General features: G+C 42.8%; 1 protein-coding gene across 3 annotated transcripts in view; it reads left to right on the top strand.

The window, feature by feature from the left end:
* The first annotated feature begins 247 nt into the window (after nucleotides 1-247).
* The window catches only part of mtus2a (microtubule associated tumor suppressor candidate 2a), a 43,621-nt gene continuing 29,904 nt past the window's right edge, over nucleotides 248-13,964 (top strand). For 2 of the 3 annotated variants that reach the window (XM_068715907.1, XM_068715909.1), the window contains exons 1-2: nucleotides 248-350; nucleotides 11,023-13,313. In XM_068715907.1, coding sequence (XP_068572008.1) covers nucleotides 11,280-13,313 — 2,034 coding nt within the window. In that variant the 5' untranslated portion in view covers nucleotides 248-350; nucleotides 11,023-11,279. Of the gene's footprint in view, nucleotides 351-741; nucleotides 840-11,022; nucleotides 13,314-13,964 lie in introns of those variants that run through there. The other variant, XM_068715908.1, reaches the window with a different exon arrangement.

The following is a 13,964-nucleotide window of genomic DNA, read 5'->3' on the forward strand; positions in this document are numbered from 1 at the left end:
TGAGAGAGAGAGACAGTGAAACTCTGGCGCCTGAGCATAAGGCTGCTTTGCCAGGTGTCGGCTGCAGCATCAGCACCGCTCCTCCTCCTGTCCGCAGCATCTCTCTCTCTCTCTCTCTCTCTCTCTCTCTCTCTCTCTCTCTCTCTCTCTCTCTCTCTCTCTCTCTCTCTCTCTCTCTCTCTCTCTCTCTCTCTCTCTCTCTCTCTCTCTCTCTCTCTCTCTCTCTCCTTGCACTGCGAGTCAGAGAGAGACACAGAGAGAGAGAAAGAGTGGAAAGACACGCTTGTGTTTCGTTTTGCCACCAACTGCATTTGAGCGACTTTTCTTAAACGAATCACACAAACCCGAAGGTAAGTCGCACAGCTGAAAACACCCCGCGGGCTATCTTTTTTGCAGCGATGCTTCGGAGTCCAGCGTAGGTTTTCTTGAAGATTATGGCGCACGTATTTCGCCCGTAGGAGAACCGGATCTTGGTGCTGAATCGGTTCGCTGGGCAATCTCAGCGAAATATTGATCTCCTCATGTTGTTATCGCAGACACGATGCAGTGCAGCTTGTGACATTTCACAGCCTGTTTATAAAAAAAACAAAAAAAGTGCTAAATGGAAGTTGATCAGCAGATGTGCGTAGTCAACTGTGAGTGGAGCAGTAGGTTTTGGAGAGAGAGAGAGAGTGAGGTCAGACAGGGAAGAGCAGGTCGGTGTGATTGATGGAGCAGGTCGCGTCTCTGGGTGATGCTAATGATCAGACACAGATTATCCTGGCTTTAGACCTGACTCCAGCTATGATCCACTGAGAGGTGACAACGAAGATACTGTGGAGACGTCTGTATTCTTTTTGGTAAGAATAATTATTCATTATTTGTATCTATTAGGCTACCGTTAGTAGTTATTTTCTGACATCAAGTAAAAGAAAAAAAAATATTAAAATAATATATATTTCAAAGCCCCATCCTTTGCAGTTTTCCCATGCCAAGAAATCTGCCAGTTGTTTTATAGTTGTGTAGTGGTATTTTAGTGTTATCCTGACTCAGACTTAAACAATTGAAGGGGAAGTGGTTTTGCAAGCAGTATGAGCAGTGTGTGAAGAATGTTAAGTTGAATTTTGCTCTCTTTTGGGACTGATCACACCATCAGGGAAATATTTTTGCGCAATTTAGCAAAGATAGAAGTATTCATTTTGTAAAATATTGCCTGTTCATTCTCTTCACCTTCATTTACCGTAAAGGCATGCATGAGTTGCTCTTGCAGCTGCACACTCAAAGATCTCACTCTTATTCTTTAGCATCTTCTAACTCAGGTGCGAAGCCAGATGAGTCACATGCTCAGTGTTTTTATGTGCTTTAGTTACTTTTGCAACAATTCCTCAGCTTCAGCTATAGGTTACTTAGTAGAAGGGAGTCGGGAGAGGAAAGACAGGAAGGGATGGATCAAGTGAAGTTGGGCAGATCTTTCTTGTCTCTTGTTCTGATTGATCGGTGTCTGATGATCAAGTTGTCCTCAACACTGTGTGCAGAAGGAACAGATTCCCTGTCTTTTTTGCAACTGTGAGCCCACCGGTTAGCATTTGGCTGCGCTGCCCCGACACGTGGTCGATGGATTCTGCTCATGTGCATAAAATATGTTCGAGAAGTGCATTTTTTGTTTTTCATTGGAATTGTCTGATGCCGTTATTGATCCCAATATCAGAGACTTCCCAGGTCTATGGATCTTCCAGTCCATCACAGGGCAGCAGAGCCTGTGGCCTTGGCTGTAGCTGCTGTACTAGATGGTGATGCATGTGTGATTGATTCATTACATCTGACCTCCGCAATGACTGAACAGCGATCAATTTAGCAGATCTCTGCCAGGAAAACCACTTGCAGCAGTGTCTGTGCGTGTGTGTGTTTTGTTGTAGTGCTCAGGCTCAGGTGCTTCTGTGTGAGTGCTTGTGCAGGTAAGACAGTTTGTCACAAAGCCCTTGAGTGTAGCGGGGAGACCTTCAAGGTCATTTTATAGGACAGAAGAGAGGAGAAGGTGGAGGGGGGGAGAAAACTGAAATAAGTGAAGTGAAGGAGAAAGGAGGAGATATATGTCAGTATGCTTCTCAATTTTAATGTATGTTTGTTTTTTAATTCACTTGTATTTGTACAAAGGTGTTGTGCTATAATTGATACCACAGTGGTCTGTATATTGTAGAATACTTATGTGAACATTTTAGTTTGTAAAAAGTAGCTGAATGTGTATGTTGAGACAAGAGGGAATGACAGTATGAGGAGGAGGCTTCAGCTATTTCACTGTTGTGACTCATAATTAAACAATTTGGAGGCTTGTCTTTGCTCAGTATGAGGATGGTACTTGTGTGTGTGTGTGTGTGTGTGTGTGTGAGAGAATAAAGTGTCAACACACATGCAAACACACACTCTCAAATCCACGCTGTCTTTGTCTGGAAGGTGGCAATGAGCTTGTTGTAGCTCCTCCCCTGCAGTCACAGGCAGGACATCAGAGGGTGAACAGAAAGACACGCCTCCGCTGATGACACACACATACACACACACACACACACCTCCCCGTCCTGGAGTCAACATGAAAGACCTTGTTCACTTGTGTGTATGTGTGTGCATCCGTTTTCTGAATTTGTGCAATCAGTTACTTTTTTTTCAGTTTCACAATGTTTCTGCATTAAAATTAAGCTAAGTTTAAATTAAGCAAACGAATGCTACACTGTGAATGAAACTAAACGGAGCCTGTGCAGCAGCATTTTTGTGGGGGGGGGACAGAGCTGTAAGTGCTATTCTTAACTTGACTGTAAAAAGCCACAGAATCATTCATTTTTTATGATACTTCTCCAGACTGTACAAACATTGAAAAATGAACTTCTCTGTCAAAACGGCAGCATATTTGAATCCTTAAACTGAGCAGCATTCCTCAGGACTTTTTTGCCCCATTCAGTACTCTCTCACCTTCCTTTGTCTTTTTGTGACACCCACACAACCGCTTTCAAACCATTACCATATCATTTTTTTTTAATTCTGCACATCATCACCACCCTAAAAAACCCTCAGCTCACGCTATTCTTTGCTCACCTCTCACTGATCCTTTGCCAGTTTTCCCCTCCCCCACACCCCTGGGGTTTGCCACATTACACATGCATACACACACTCACACATTTCAATACAAAGTAGAATCCCCCACATCCCCATTCATCTCCTCCCCTCCTCGCTCTCTGCAGTTTCATTTTTTTCTATTATCATATTTTCCTAAAATAAACAGAAGTGACTCAGCCTGTCTCTAAGTTGCACTCAGCTTTCTTTGTCTCGGTTGCTTCACCTTGCCAGCTTTATGTCTGTATGTGTGTGTGCGTGTGAGTGTAAGCATGTGCCAACTTCCCTGCGGTCCCACAGAGAATTCTATCGGTGAATTCTTTTGCATTTGAAGTGTACTCCTTTCCTCTCCTCTTTGTCCCCACATACAGTCATGCAAGAGTTAACATTTTTCTCTGCGACAGGAGTAAGGGTAGTGGGTGGAGGGGCTTTGCTAATAACAATGCGGTGCAACAGCAACCAGTCTGGACGGACACCCTTTTTCTCCTCTCCTCCATGCCATCCCTGTCTGGATCTATGTTTTAACTGCAGGGCTCAATGAACCAATAAACACAAGGTCTCTTGTCTTCCTCTCTCTCTCCTAATTCTCTCCTCCAGGCTGTAGCAGTCAGTGTATTTCTAATCACGCTAATCTCTTTACTCGGCTCCCTTTGCTTTGTTCTCAACTCATCTCATTCTCGTTGTCATTTCTCTTTTCATTTCCTGCACATTTTGTCTTTCCTTCATCCATCTCAGCTACAATCCATACTTAGAGGCTGCATATGCACAGCAAAACCAGACAGGAAAAGCAGGACCATGTCTGATTCGGTGGAGGATTCATACCCAGTACTTGCCAAAAGAGATTTTTCATCAGAAGCTAAATTTTCTCCAGTGTGAAGCTGCCTCTTTGTCTCTGCTCCTGCTGCAGCGACAGTCACTGCCAGAGTGTGTGTATAGGTGCTTCTCACGCCGCTGAATGAGTAACTTTGCAATGCACATGTGCAAGCGTACATTGACGCGTTAGTTTAGGTGTTAATGTTCTTCGTGATCCGTTTCTTTTTTTAGTACAATGCAGTTTATCTCTCCAGCTGTGTGAAAAACAAAGAGACAAACCTTGAGTGTGAAAAATACTTGATGGATGGATGTGTGAACCATTTTTTCATTTCGCTGTGGCCTAATTAAATTCTATTATTGACATATTGTGATTTTCAGATGATTTCATATCAGGTTGCAAATACCGCATGGCCGCGTGCATGCAGATATAAATCAGCTTTTATTGCAGATGATCTGATTTTCTCATTCTCTTTATTCAGTTAGGTATGACCACCCACTCTGACCCGAGATCTACAGAAATCCTGTTACAGTTCCCCCCTGCGATATAGAATTGACTTCCCATGGGGATCAAAAAGGCGTCCGACTGTGTGTATGTGGGAATGGAGCGGGATAGAGGGAGACAAAGGTGGAGAGAGGAGGATTATTTGGGCAGATTTTGTCTGCTGATGTGCAAACCCATACAGATGAAAATGGGATTGATCACTTTGCCCTGCCTCATTAACTGTGTATTATTAAGATGGAAGAGAAAGATTTAGGGAGGGAGAAGAGACGAGGAAGAGAGAGACAGACATGAATCATTATATTTTTTTTAAATATACCAATAAAACAGATGGGAATAACTAAAGGGACCAATCTTAATTGAATACAGCTGGGAGCTATATTGTGCTGCAGTCAGGGAAGCAAAGATATTTTTAAGGAGCAGCTCTGTTGTTGCTTTTTGATGCCACATCTATAAAAAAAAGTGCAGAGCAACTGGAGGATAATACTTCTGGATACCTCCCAGTTCGGCTTCACTGCTCTCTGTGATGGTGATCCTCTGCTGTATGCATAGTGAGTTGTTGCTAGGTTCACACATACAAACACTTGACAGTTTAGTGAATCACTACTGTGAAAGTTTTGTCTACTGGCTGTCTATTGTGTCTTCTGTGAAACAGAGCTCTTAGCTTATTTCAGTGCTATTTCTGTCTGTGTTGTGTGGCTGACAGAGCTGGGAGGAGAAGGAATGGATGACTAAAGCTTAGCTTATTTCTGAATAGACTTACTCACTAAGCTTTATCCTGCAGGATGATTGTGTGGGAATAGAATCCAAAGAAAGGAATACTATACATTTTCTCCCAAAATGGATGATTGTTTTTGTGTATACATCATTTGTCGTTTATTTTATATATTTTTTTATATGTGAATGTGTAAAAGTCTTACATGTATCCATATTTCTGTGGCGCACACACACACACACACACACACACACACACACACACACCACACACACACACACACACACACACACACACACACAAGGAAAGTGTGCAAGGCTGATGTCATTAGAGATTAATTACATGCTTGCTAAGAACAGCATGTATTGTATTAGAAGATTGGAGTTTCATCTTTAAAGAATAACTGCTACAGTGCATTTTAATGTAAATCCTGCACTAAATCTAATTATGTCATGTGATAACACCCAGGAGTCATAAATTATGGTTACGCACACGTCAACCACTCTGTCCTTTGTGTTCCCTCCATCTATTTTGCTTCTATCTCAGTGTTCTGGAATTCACGTCTCTGCCGATGTATGTGTGTGTGTATATGTGGATGAAAGAGATGGCACAGTATGTGTGTGTGTGTGTGTAGGTGTGTGTGTGTCGTTGGGTTCCCCTGGGACCAGAGAGCTATAAACCTGTCTGCTCTCCAGTGGGGGAGGAGAGAATAAAGCAAAGTGCCAAAGACAAATGGCTCCTGTAATAGCCACATGTGCTGCTGGACCGACAACAAAAGGCGCTCAGAGTGTGTGTGTGTGTGTGTGTGTGCGCATGTGTCGATTTGTTTGTCTCTGCAGGTGTAAGCCTGTCCCAGCGAGACACAATGCACTGATATGCACATACAGTCTTTATGTGTCACATGTGTTCACATGATTCTGAAAACGTAAACCAACTCACTCACATTAAAAAAGAGCTTTGTTTTACACTTCCTACCTTGCTTGACTTCCCAGGCTCTTTGAGAGAGAAATATACGGAAATCTTTTGGCAAGTTCCTTTTGCGATTTAGCTTTTTTTTTTTCAACTAAAATTAAATTATGTGCAGCACCTTTCTTTCCCTGAGTGAAAAAAAGTTAAAATTAAAAATCCCTCTAATATTTAGATTCTCTATCAAAACAAAAATTGCTTCGAGTGGGTAGGGGGGTTGAAACTTGTGTTTCATTTTGTAAAAGCAATAACCTCCCCATGATCACACGTTCTTTGGACCACACTTGACTTAAAAAATACAATACCCTCCCCCACAAACTCTCAAAATACTATATTTATGGCAAACATCCTGCTCAGATGTATGATTGTTATATGATGCTTGGCTGGGAGTGTTCTTCCAGGCCTGCAGTTTCAAAAGCACAGAGTTAAATATCATAACAAAATCCATCTTTGTACCCATTTGATTTTTTTATTAAATCTGAAAGAGCCTCCCTAAACAATTCAGACTACCTTCCCATCCGCAAAATTAATAAATAAAAACCCTTCTCTGACCCCATGTCCCCCTCCTAATCATTTTCATACAGTCCACTTATACCACTTGGATTATTACGGCTAACATGAGATTCACCACCTGCAGAACAGAAATTTATAAAAATGGATAAGTTACAGTTCATCATTGGGAGCAATTTAGTGCTCATTAGCAATTTATATATGGTAAAATAAATTTACATTACATTATTTTAGCAGATGCTTTTTATCCAAAGCAACTTACAATTCAAATTCTATCATACTGTAGGCACAGCTACAGGAGCAAATTTAGGGTTAAGTTTCTTGCTCATGGACACATCGACATGCGGACTAGTGGAGCCGCCGGAGCCGGGGATTGAACCCCCGATCCTCTGATTGAAGGACGGCCCTGTTCTCCACTTAGTCACCGTCAGCCAATAATTACTTCACTTTTGTCTCGTCTCTGCGAGAAACGGGGCTATAATAAGCTCATACTATGGAGGTACGATGTATTCCCTTCCATCAGCCTAATTAGCAAGCCGTAGCTCTCCTTCTTCAACTGTCTTCCTTTTTTTTTTTTTATCCATCTGCATGTCTCATCTCTCCACCACATGTCTGTGTCTCATTTTTCACCCACACAGACGCGCTCACATTCAGAGAAGAAAAAGAAAGATGGGGAAGGCCTTTCTCTCTTTCCAATTCTACTCCACTCTAGATTTTATTTAGCCCTCATTCCAGCGTGTTGTTGTTCTCAGCTCGTCATTTTCCACCTTCTGAGAAGGGCTTTCTACGGTTCAGAGCAGCTCTTGATAGGTTAGGAGCCTGGTGAAAACCTCCTTTAACTGAATTTGATCCTGCTGAGATATGGTCTTATCCTGCCCATGCTCTCCTTCACTTCAGCGACCCGTCTATCTTCCACTTGCTGGGATATGATTGCTCCCTAGATGAGTAGTATGTACCCGGGGAGGAAATCTCTCTCTCTCTCTCTCTCTCTCTCTCCTCCTCATCTCTCTCTCTCTCTCTCTCTCTCTCTCTCTCTCTCTCTCTCTCTCTCCTCTCTCTCTCTCTCTCTCTCTCTCTCTCTCCTCTCTCTCCTCTCTCTCTCCTCTCTCTCTCTCTCTCTCTCTCTCTCTCCTCTCTCTCTCTCTCTCTCTCTCTCTCTCTCTCGACCGTGGCTAAGTGGAGAGCAGGGCCGTCTTTCAATCAGCGGGTCAGTGGTTCAATCCCCGGCTCCTGCTCCGCTAGTCTCATGTCAATGTGTCCTTGAGCAAGACACTTAGCCCAAAAATTGCTCCTGTAGCTGTGCCTACGGTAGATAGATAATTGTAAGTCGCTTTGGATAAAAGCGTCTGCTAAATGACCGTAATGTAATATATATGTATATATATTTACCGATATCCATGCATGGGTGTGAGTTCACACGTGAAAGCGTTGCATAGCAGAGTGTATCCATGAGCTGTGAAAAAGCACATGGCTGACCTTCAGGACAGCCCATCTCTTTCTAACGCGACCTTCTTCCCTGATGGAAGACGCTGGGGTCAGGACGGCTTCCCAGGGATATGGCATTTCCATGACAACAGAAGCAGGACTGTTGAATGTTTTCCCAGAGGAATTCAGACAGAGTGATTGCGTCAATCCATTGAAACAAAAGATGAAACAAAGCCTACATTCATTACATATTCCAATCCAGCATTCATACAAGAAGGATTTCTATTGTATTTATTCACTGTGGATAACTGGTAAAGGAATACATTTGCTACAGTATTTGCTTGAAGCACTGTTGGCAGAAGTGTATACACAACTCCTACAGCCAAAAATGGTTCCCCTGTGTACTTCCTCTAATTTTTTGCAGTGTTTCTAGAAGGGCCTTGATGATCAAAGATCACATTTGTTACACCTGTAATTGCATAATACATATTCCAGTCAAAGGAAAGCCCCTCACCAACATCAGTCCTGCTTTATCCACTCACTCCCTTGTGATGCTTTTTACATCTAAGTAAGTATGTCACCAATAAAAGGAAGTATGACAGAACCTGTTTTCTCAAATGCATGTCTCCTGAAGCATCCCAAGATACACTTGATTCTGTACACTTTTTATCATCACAACAGGTCATTTTACTCACATAGTCACATAGACAGGTTGTTTGGCTCTTTGTCTGATTATGTTTAGGATTTTGCCAGATTGCTTTTGTCTGCCTCTGCTGCAAGGTGGTGTGCAGCTTATTGTGGTTCAGCCACTGTGACCAAACTCAGCGCTCAGCCTCTCAAGACTGCTGTCATCAGCACAACCTCCAGTACTACATCAGTGCCGTAATTGATCTGCCACCATGTCCTCTCAGAGAATTCTCTCTACAGCTCTCTGTCTCTCTCCGTCTCCCGTCCCTCTCCCTCCCCGCCTCTTTAAATTGTGTTTTATAATTAGCTTATTATTTGATTGTGTGCACTAGCTAAGGGTAAATATTAGCAGTGTTCACAGAGTACAGAAGACAGTGTGCTGGTTATAATAAATTTTGTTTGTCTATTTGTCTACCACAATGAATTTTCCCTCTACCATTTTGCAATCTCATCTCAAGCTGAATATTATTAGTATAGTAAATAAATGATCATTTTATAAAATATAATACAGTGGCAAGTGAACATTACAACAACGTCAAAGTTTATGTTAAAGAGTGTTAAATGTTATTTGGTCATAAAAGTTTCAGAATTTCAAACCTTGAGTAAAACAACCTTCACCTTTTTTCAGCTCACAGAGATTCCAGCAGCTTCTTTTTAACAGATTCTTCAGGAAAATATCTTGAAATTACTTCTTAGGTGACTTTCAGGAATACAAATCACACCCTTGAATGTTTTTCCTCCAAGTGCATTTGGACAAACTGTAGTTTTGCACCCTATTGGTGCTGCATCATATGCGCCACAAGCAGTGAGAGCTGCCTTCTTAGCAGTTCACTGATATCACTGCCACAGGACACATGGAGAAGGCACCTGCTAATGAGTACAGAGTACCCCGCTGCACATATAATTAGAGGGTGGGAGTTCTAATTGAACTAACTCAAATATTCAGCGTGATTGTTTGAAGACACATAACTTCAGTCTATACGAGTTCTGTGTATATGATGTAGGAAAGAAAACAAACCACAGAGTCCTTTAAAATTGTGCGGTTTTAATGCGTCTGGTTAAAGGCAGAAGGAGAATTCTTCATAGAGCTCTTGCATAATTATTAAGAGATTGAAATGTAAAGAGACTAAGAGAGTGTTTCCTCTGAGATCAAAAACATAACAGTCATTGTCAGAATAGCCAAAGTTTTCCTTGATGCGTTAATGATGCGCATATATATATATATATATATATATATATATATATATATATATATATATATATATATATATATATATATATATATATATATATACTGCTGTGATTAAACAGTCCTGCACAAGATATATAAAAACAAACTTTGCCCTACCCGCCATCTGCTCATCTATTGACTGTACATGTTTTAATGGCACCACATACAGTCAGTTACTAACTGTACTCACATTCAACACACCCTTTTTGTTTGTTTTCTGTACATACTGCAGAAGTTTTCCTTTCCACAGAGCAGGATGTGCTGTTGCTGTGTTCAATCGAATTGTGGCATCGGCTAAATCAGCCATATGGCATGTTAAGGACGACATGTTGAGAGAAGAGTGTAAACCTTCCTGCAGTAATCAGACCTACAGTATAGATTTATTCCTCCTGAGCTGGATGTTTTGACTCCTTGCCTGTGACGACATCCACCAACCATACATCATTTTCATGTTGGGAACATGCATGCACTTGAGCATATTAGAGACACTGTTTGCTTTCGTTGTATATTCTATAAAACCATTTAAACATACCGTTATTGCACATGTTTTTAACCTATCCTCCTTCTGCCTTCTCTTTTTCAAAGTCTCATGAGGAAAAAAGCTCATTACAAAACACTTTACACCCTTCCCTCTCTTCCTCTTTGCCTGTCTTCATCAGATATCTCCAGGGTTATTCTTTCACTTACATGTAAACAGTCTGTAGCCTCATATCTGCCATTTCTCTCTCTCTCTTCTCGTTTCTTTAGTAAACATACATCGTCGTTTGATAATTGCATTCCTATTAGCAATGCTGCACTATACTCTTACTGGTTACAACATGAATTGTATTTAGTGTTTGTCTAAATATAGACTATTTGAAAAAAATGCATTTAAAATAGAAACAAGGTAATTCCAAGACGATCACTTCCTCTCGTGCCTCAATTGTCTTTTTGTTCCAAAGGCAGCCAGTAAAGAGAAGAAGACTAGGGGTGCTGTGTGCAGCTGATTTCAGAAAACGCTGACATGAATTGTAGAATGGGTTCTACAAAAGTAGCTGCTTTTCAGGTTTATTTGTTGCCCTTTCTTACGGTTTCCTTTTGTTTCTTTTATTTCAGATTGAACAGACTTCCATCTCCCCGAAGAGCCATACAAAGACAGCTCTTCTGACTCACAGTAAATGAAAGTTAAGTGGCGAGTTGAAGTGAAAAAGGTTCCATGAGATGACATTTGGCCCTTGGAATAATCAACTGAAGGGCCATCATCAAACAGACCCTGAAGAGGTGAGGCAGCGAGTGAAGAAACGCTTGTAACTCCATAGATGGCCTCAGCACACTGCAGGTGTCTTTGAGCACGCCAAAAGAATCAGTCCGTCATGAGCATCCCAACTGGTTTACAGGGACTGAGGGTCAATGTTGAAAGAGGAGAGAAGATTGGGAACAAAACACAGATCCAGTTCCCCCAATCAGGGGATGATAATGCCAATCGATTATCTTCCACAGAGGACACAGGTTACAGCACAAGCTCCATACCACCTTTGGTCTCGCAGAGCGAATCCCCCAACAAGTTAGTGATCTGGGGCTCTGAGCAGCAATGTTTGGAGCCTGAGCTCAGAGAGTTTGAGCTTTTGGAGTGTCGGGAGATACATACATTCTTGGGAAACAGGGATCAGGAGGAGGAGGAGGAGGAGGATGACGATGGAGGAAGTATGAGGGATGGTAAAGATGAGGGCCCCATGTCCATATCCTCAAGCTCCACTGCCAGCTCCGCTTCGACCGGCGCAAGGAGAAATGACAATGACAACAACAAATGGGAGAACAGAATACAGGGGGGCAGAGAGGTGCAGAAAAGGATTGCCTGTCACAGCACTGAAGAGCTAGACACATGTGTGACAGGCTCACTAGAGAAAAGGGACACCAGGCCAGGCAGAGACAGGGAGAGACGGAAGGGAGGTCTGAAGGAGTCCAAGTCTGAGACAAATGTGTTTGTCTCCAGTCTGTCAGCTGTTTCCCTCAGTGGGAGCCTGTCGAGTGCTCTGGATAGTAGCAGAGAAGCGCAGTCTCTCGTCTCTCTGTCCAACTCTAAGACCAATCCTTATCCCAATACAAACCACACTACCTCAGCCCAGACCAGAAGAAGGGCAGGCCCTTTAGATGCCAACCAGAACTCCCCACCATCGCATCCTCAGGAGAAACAAGGCCATCCTCAATACTACAGCCAGGATCAGAGACAGGACGAGGGAAGTCATCATAGAAATGGATTGACCTCCGACGGGTTGCTGGGCCAAAGGAGGAAGGCAGGATTTGAGGAAAGGGTTATGCCACCGCGACGGCAACAGCTCGTCAGACCCCTTTGTCAGACAGAAGTGGGAAGAGTGAGGAGCTTAACAGAGACCAATGCTCATCAAGCTGAGACAGGGCAACCATCTTCCCCCAAACCCTCTCCAGATTCACACAGTAGTGGGTCAAACAGACAGTTTACGAAATCGTCTTTACGGGAACCATCGGATTTTTCCAACCTGTACAGCACACCTGGAGGTTCTCAGCTCAGGCAGCCCAATCAGGCAGCCCAGAGGGAGGCTCCACCTGCAGAAAAACAGCCAGCCACAACTGCATGGTATAATTCAAGTCCTTCAAATCCTTCCACTTTCGAGAAGAGACCCCAGACTCAGCTCACATACAGAAGGTATTGCTCTAGTCCCAACAGGATGGGGGTTGATTCCAGGTCATCTACCCCTCCCCACTCCCCTCTCAGGACACCACAGGGTTCACCACGCCGGCAGCCCTCCATGTACCTCGTTTCCAGGAATGTCCCTGGAGTGGTTAGACACATCCCGTCAGGATGCAACCCTGTTGTAACAACATCAGCTCAGGGTTATGGCAACAGTTGCATGAGAGTACCAGTCAAAACCAATATAAGCACAAGTGGAATCCCCAAAGCGCCTCTTAGCAACCAGCAGAGCTCTAACCACAACTCCAGCCCTAAAGAGAGCTCCCCATCACCTAAGCTTAAACCTAAAGGAGTCCGGCCCAAAATCATTACTTACGTCCGAAAGAATCCTCAGTTCAAGCCCCAGGCTGCTGATGGACCTTATCAGGTATCCTCTCTACCGTCCAGGCTGTCAGCATACACACACGGCCAAACAACCACTTCCTTTAAAGACACCGCTAAAGATCCATCCAAGCCCGATGCAGAAACCAGAGGAGCCCCAGTGCTCAGTGCCTCCAACCTGCTTTATGACAAGTACCGCCAGGAGACGCAGACAAACCTCTTCCCATCAGGAATGCTGAGCAGGAGTATCAAGCCCCCTGGACATACACACACCGTCCCCCCGGCACACACACACAGCCACTCGGCACCCCCAAAACTGGGCAGCAAAGCAGACACCTTCTACGGGGCGCCTTCTGAGGTGAGCATTATGTACAGGCTTTATTATAAGTATCTGATTTCAAGGTTGTTGTTTTTTTTAATTATAAATCGTTCTTCATTCAAGAATGAAGATTGCATTATACTTGACTTCTATAGGACTATAGGATATAAAGGACTTTCTATCCTGTTCAGATTAAGCACAATCCACTATTACTAACAATCACACAATCAGTGAAGGGACAGAATTTAATTATGATAGTTCCTAATTGCTTTATGATATACATTATATTAAACATATTAAGTGCAAAGACTCTTCTGTTAAATTAGTTGATTCTGTCAGTTTCACTAGCTGATGTCCATAATTTCTATCCCACAGTAAAACATGTATAATTGATCACAGATCTTGTGTATTTTATTCCCACTTTCTCAAGAGCTGCTCATTATCCCTTATTGATTCTGATTAAATAGCTTCATTTGGTATTCATACTCATACAGCGTCAAACACCAACATGCGGAAATAAATAGTTAATGCATTTTGAAGTACAAAGCCCACAGGGACAAGAGGGTTCTCAACGGTTTTTTTTGCCACTGCATGCACGTTGGCATTTTGTCCAGCACACAGGCTGCTGAGAGACAACACTTACTCTTGAATTACCCCGGTGGTGTTAAACAGTTTAACATCCCAATTTCC

Source organism: Cebidichthys violaceus, unplaced genomic scaffold (assembly GCF_023349555.1).
Source record: "Cebidichthys violaceus isolate CVI_PGR_0920_01 unplaced genomic scaffold, fCebVio1.0.p SCAF_20, whole genome shotgun sequence".
NCBI classification, from domain to species: Eukaryota; Metazoa; Chordata; class Actinopteri; order Perciformes; family Stichaeidae; genus Cebidichthys; species Cebidichthys violaceus.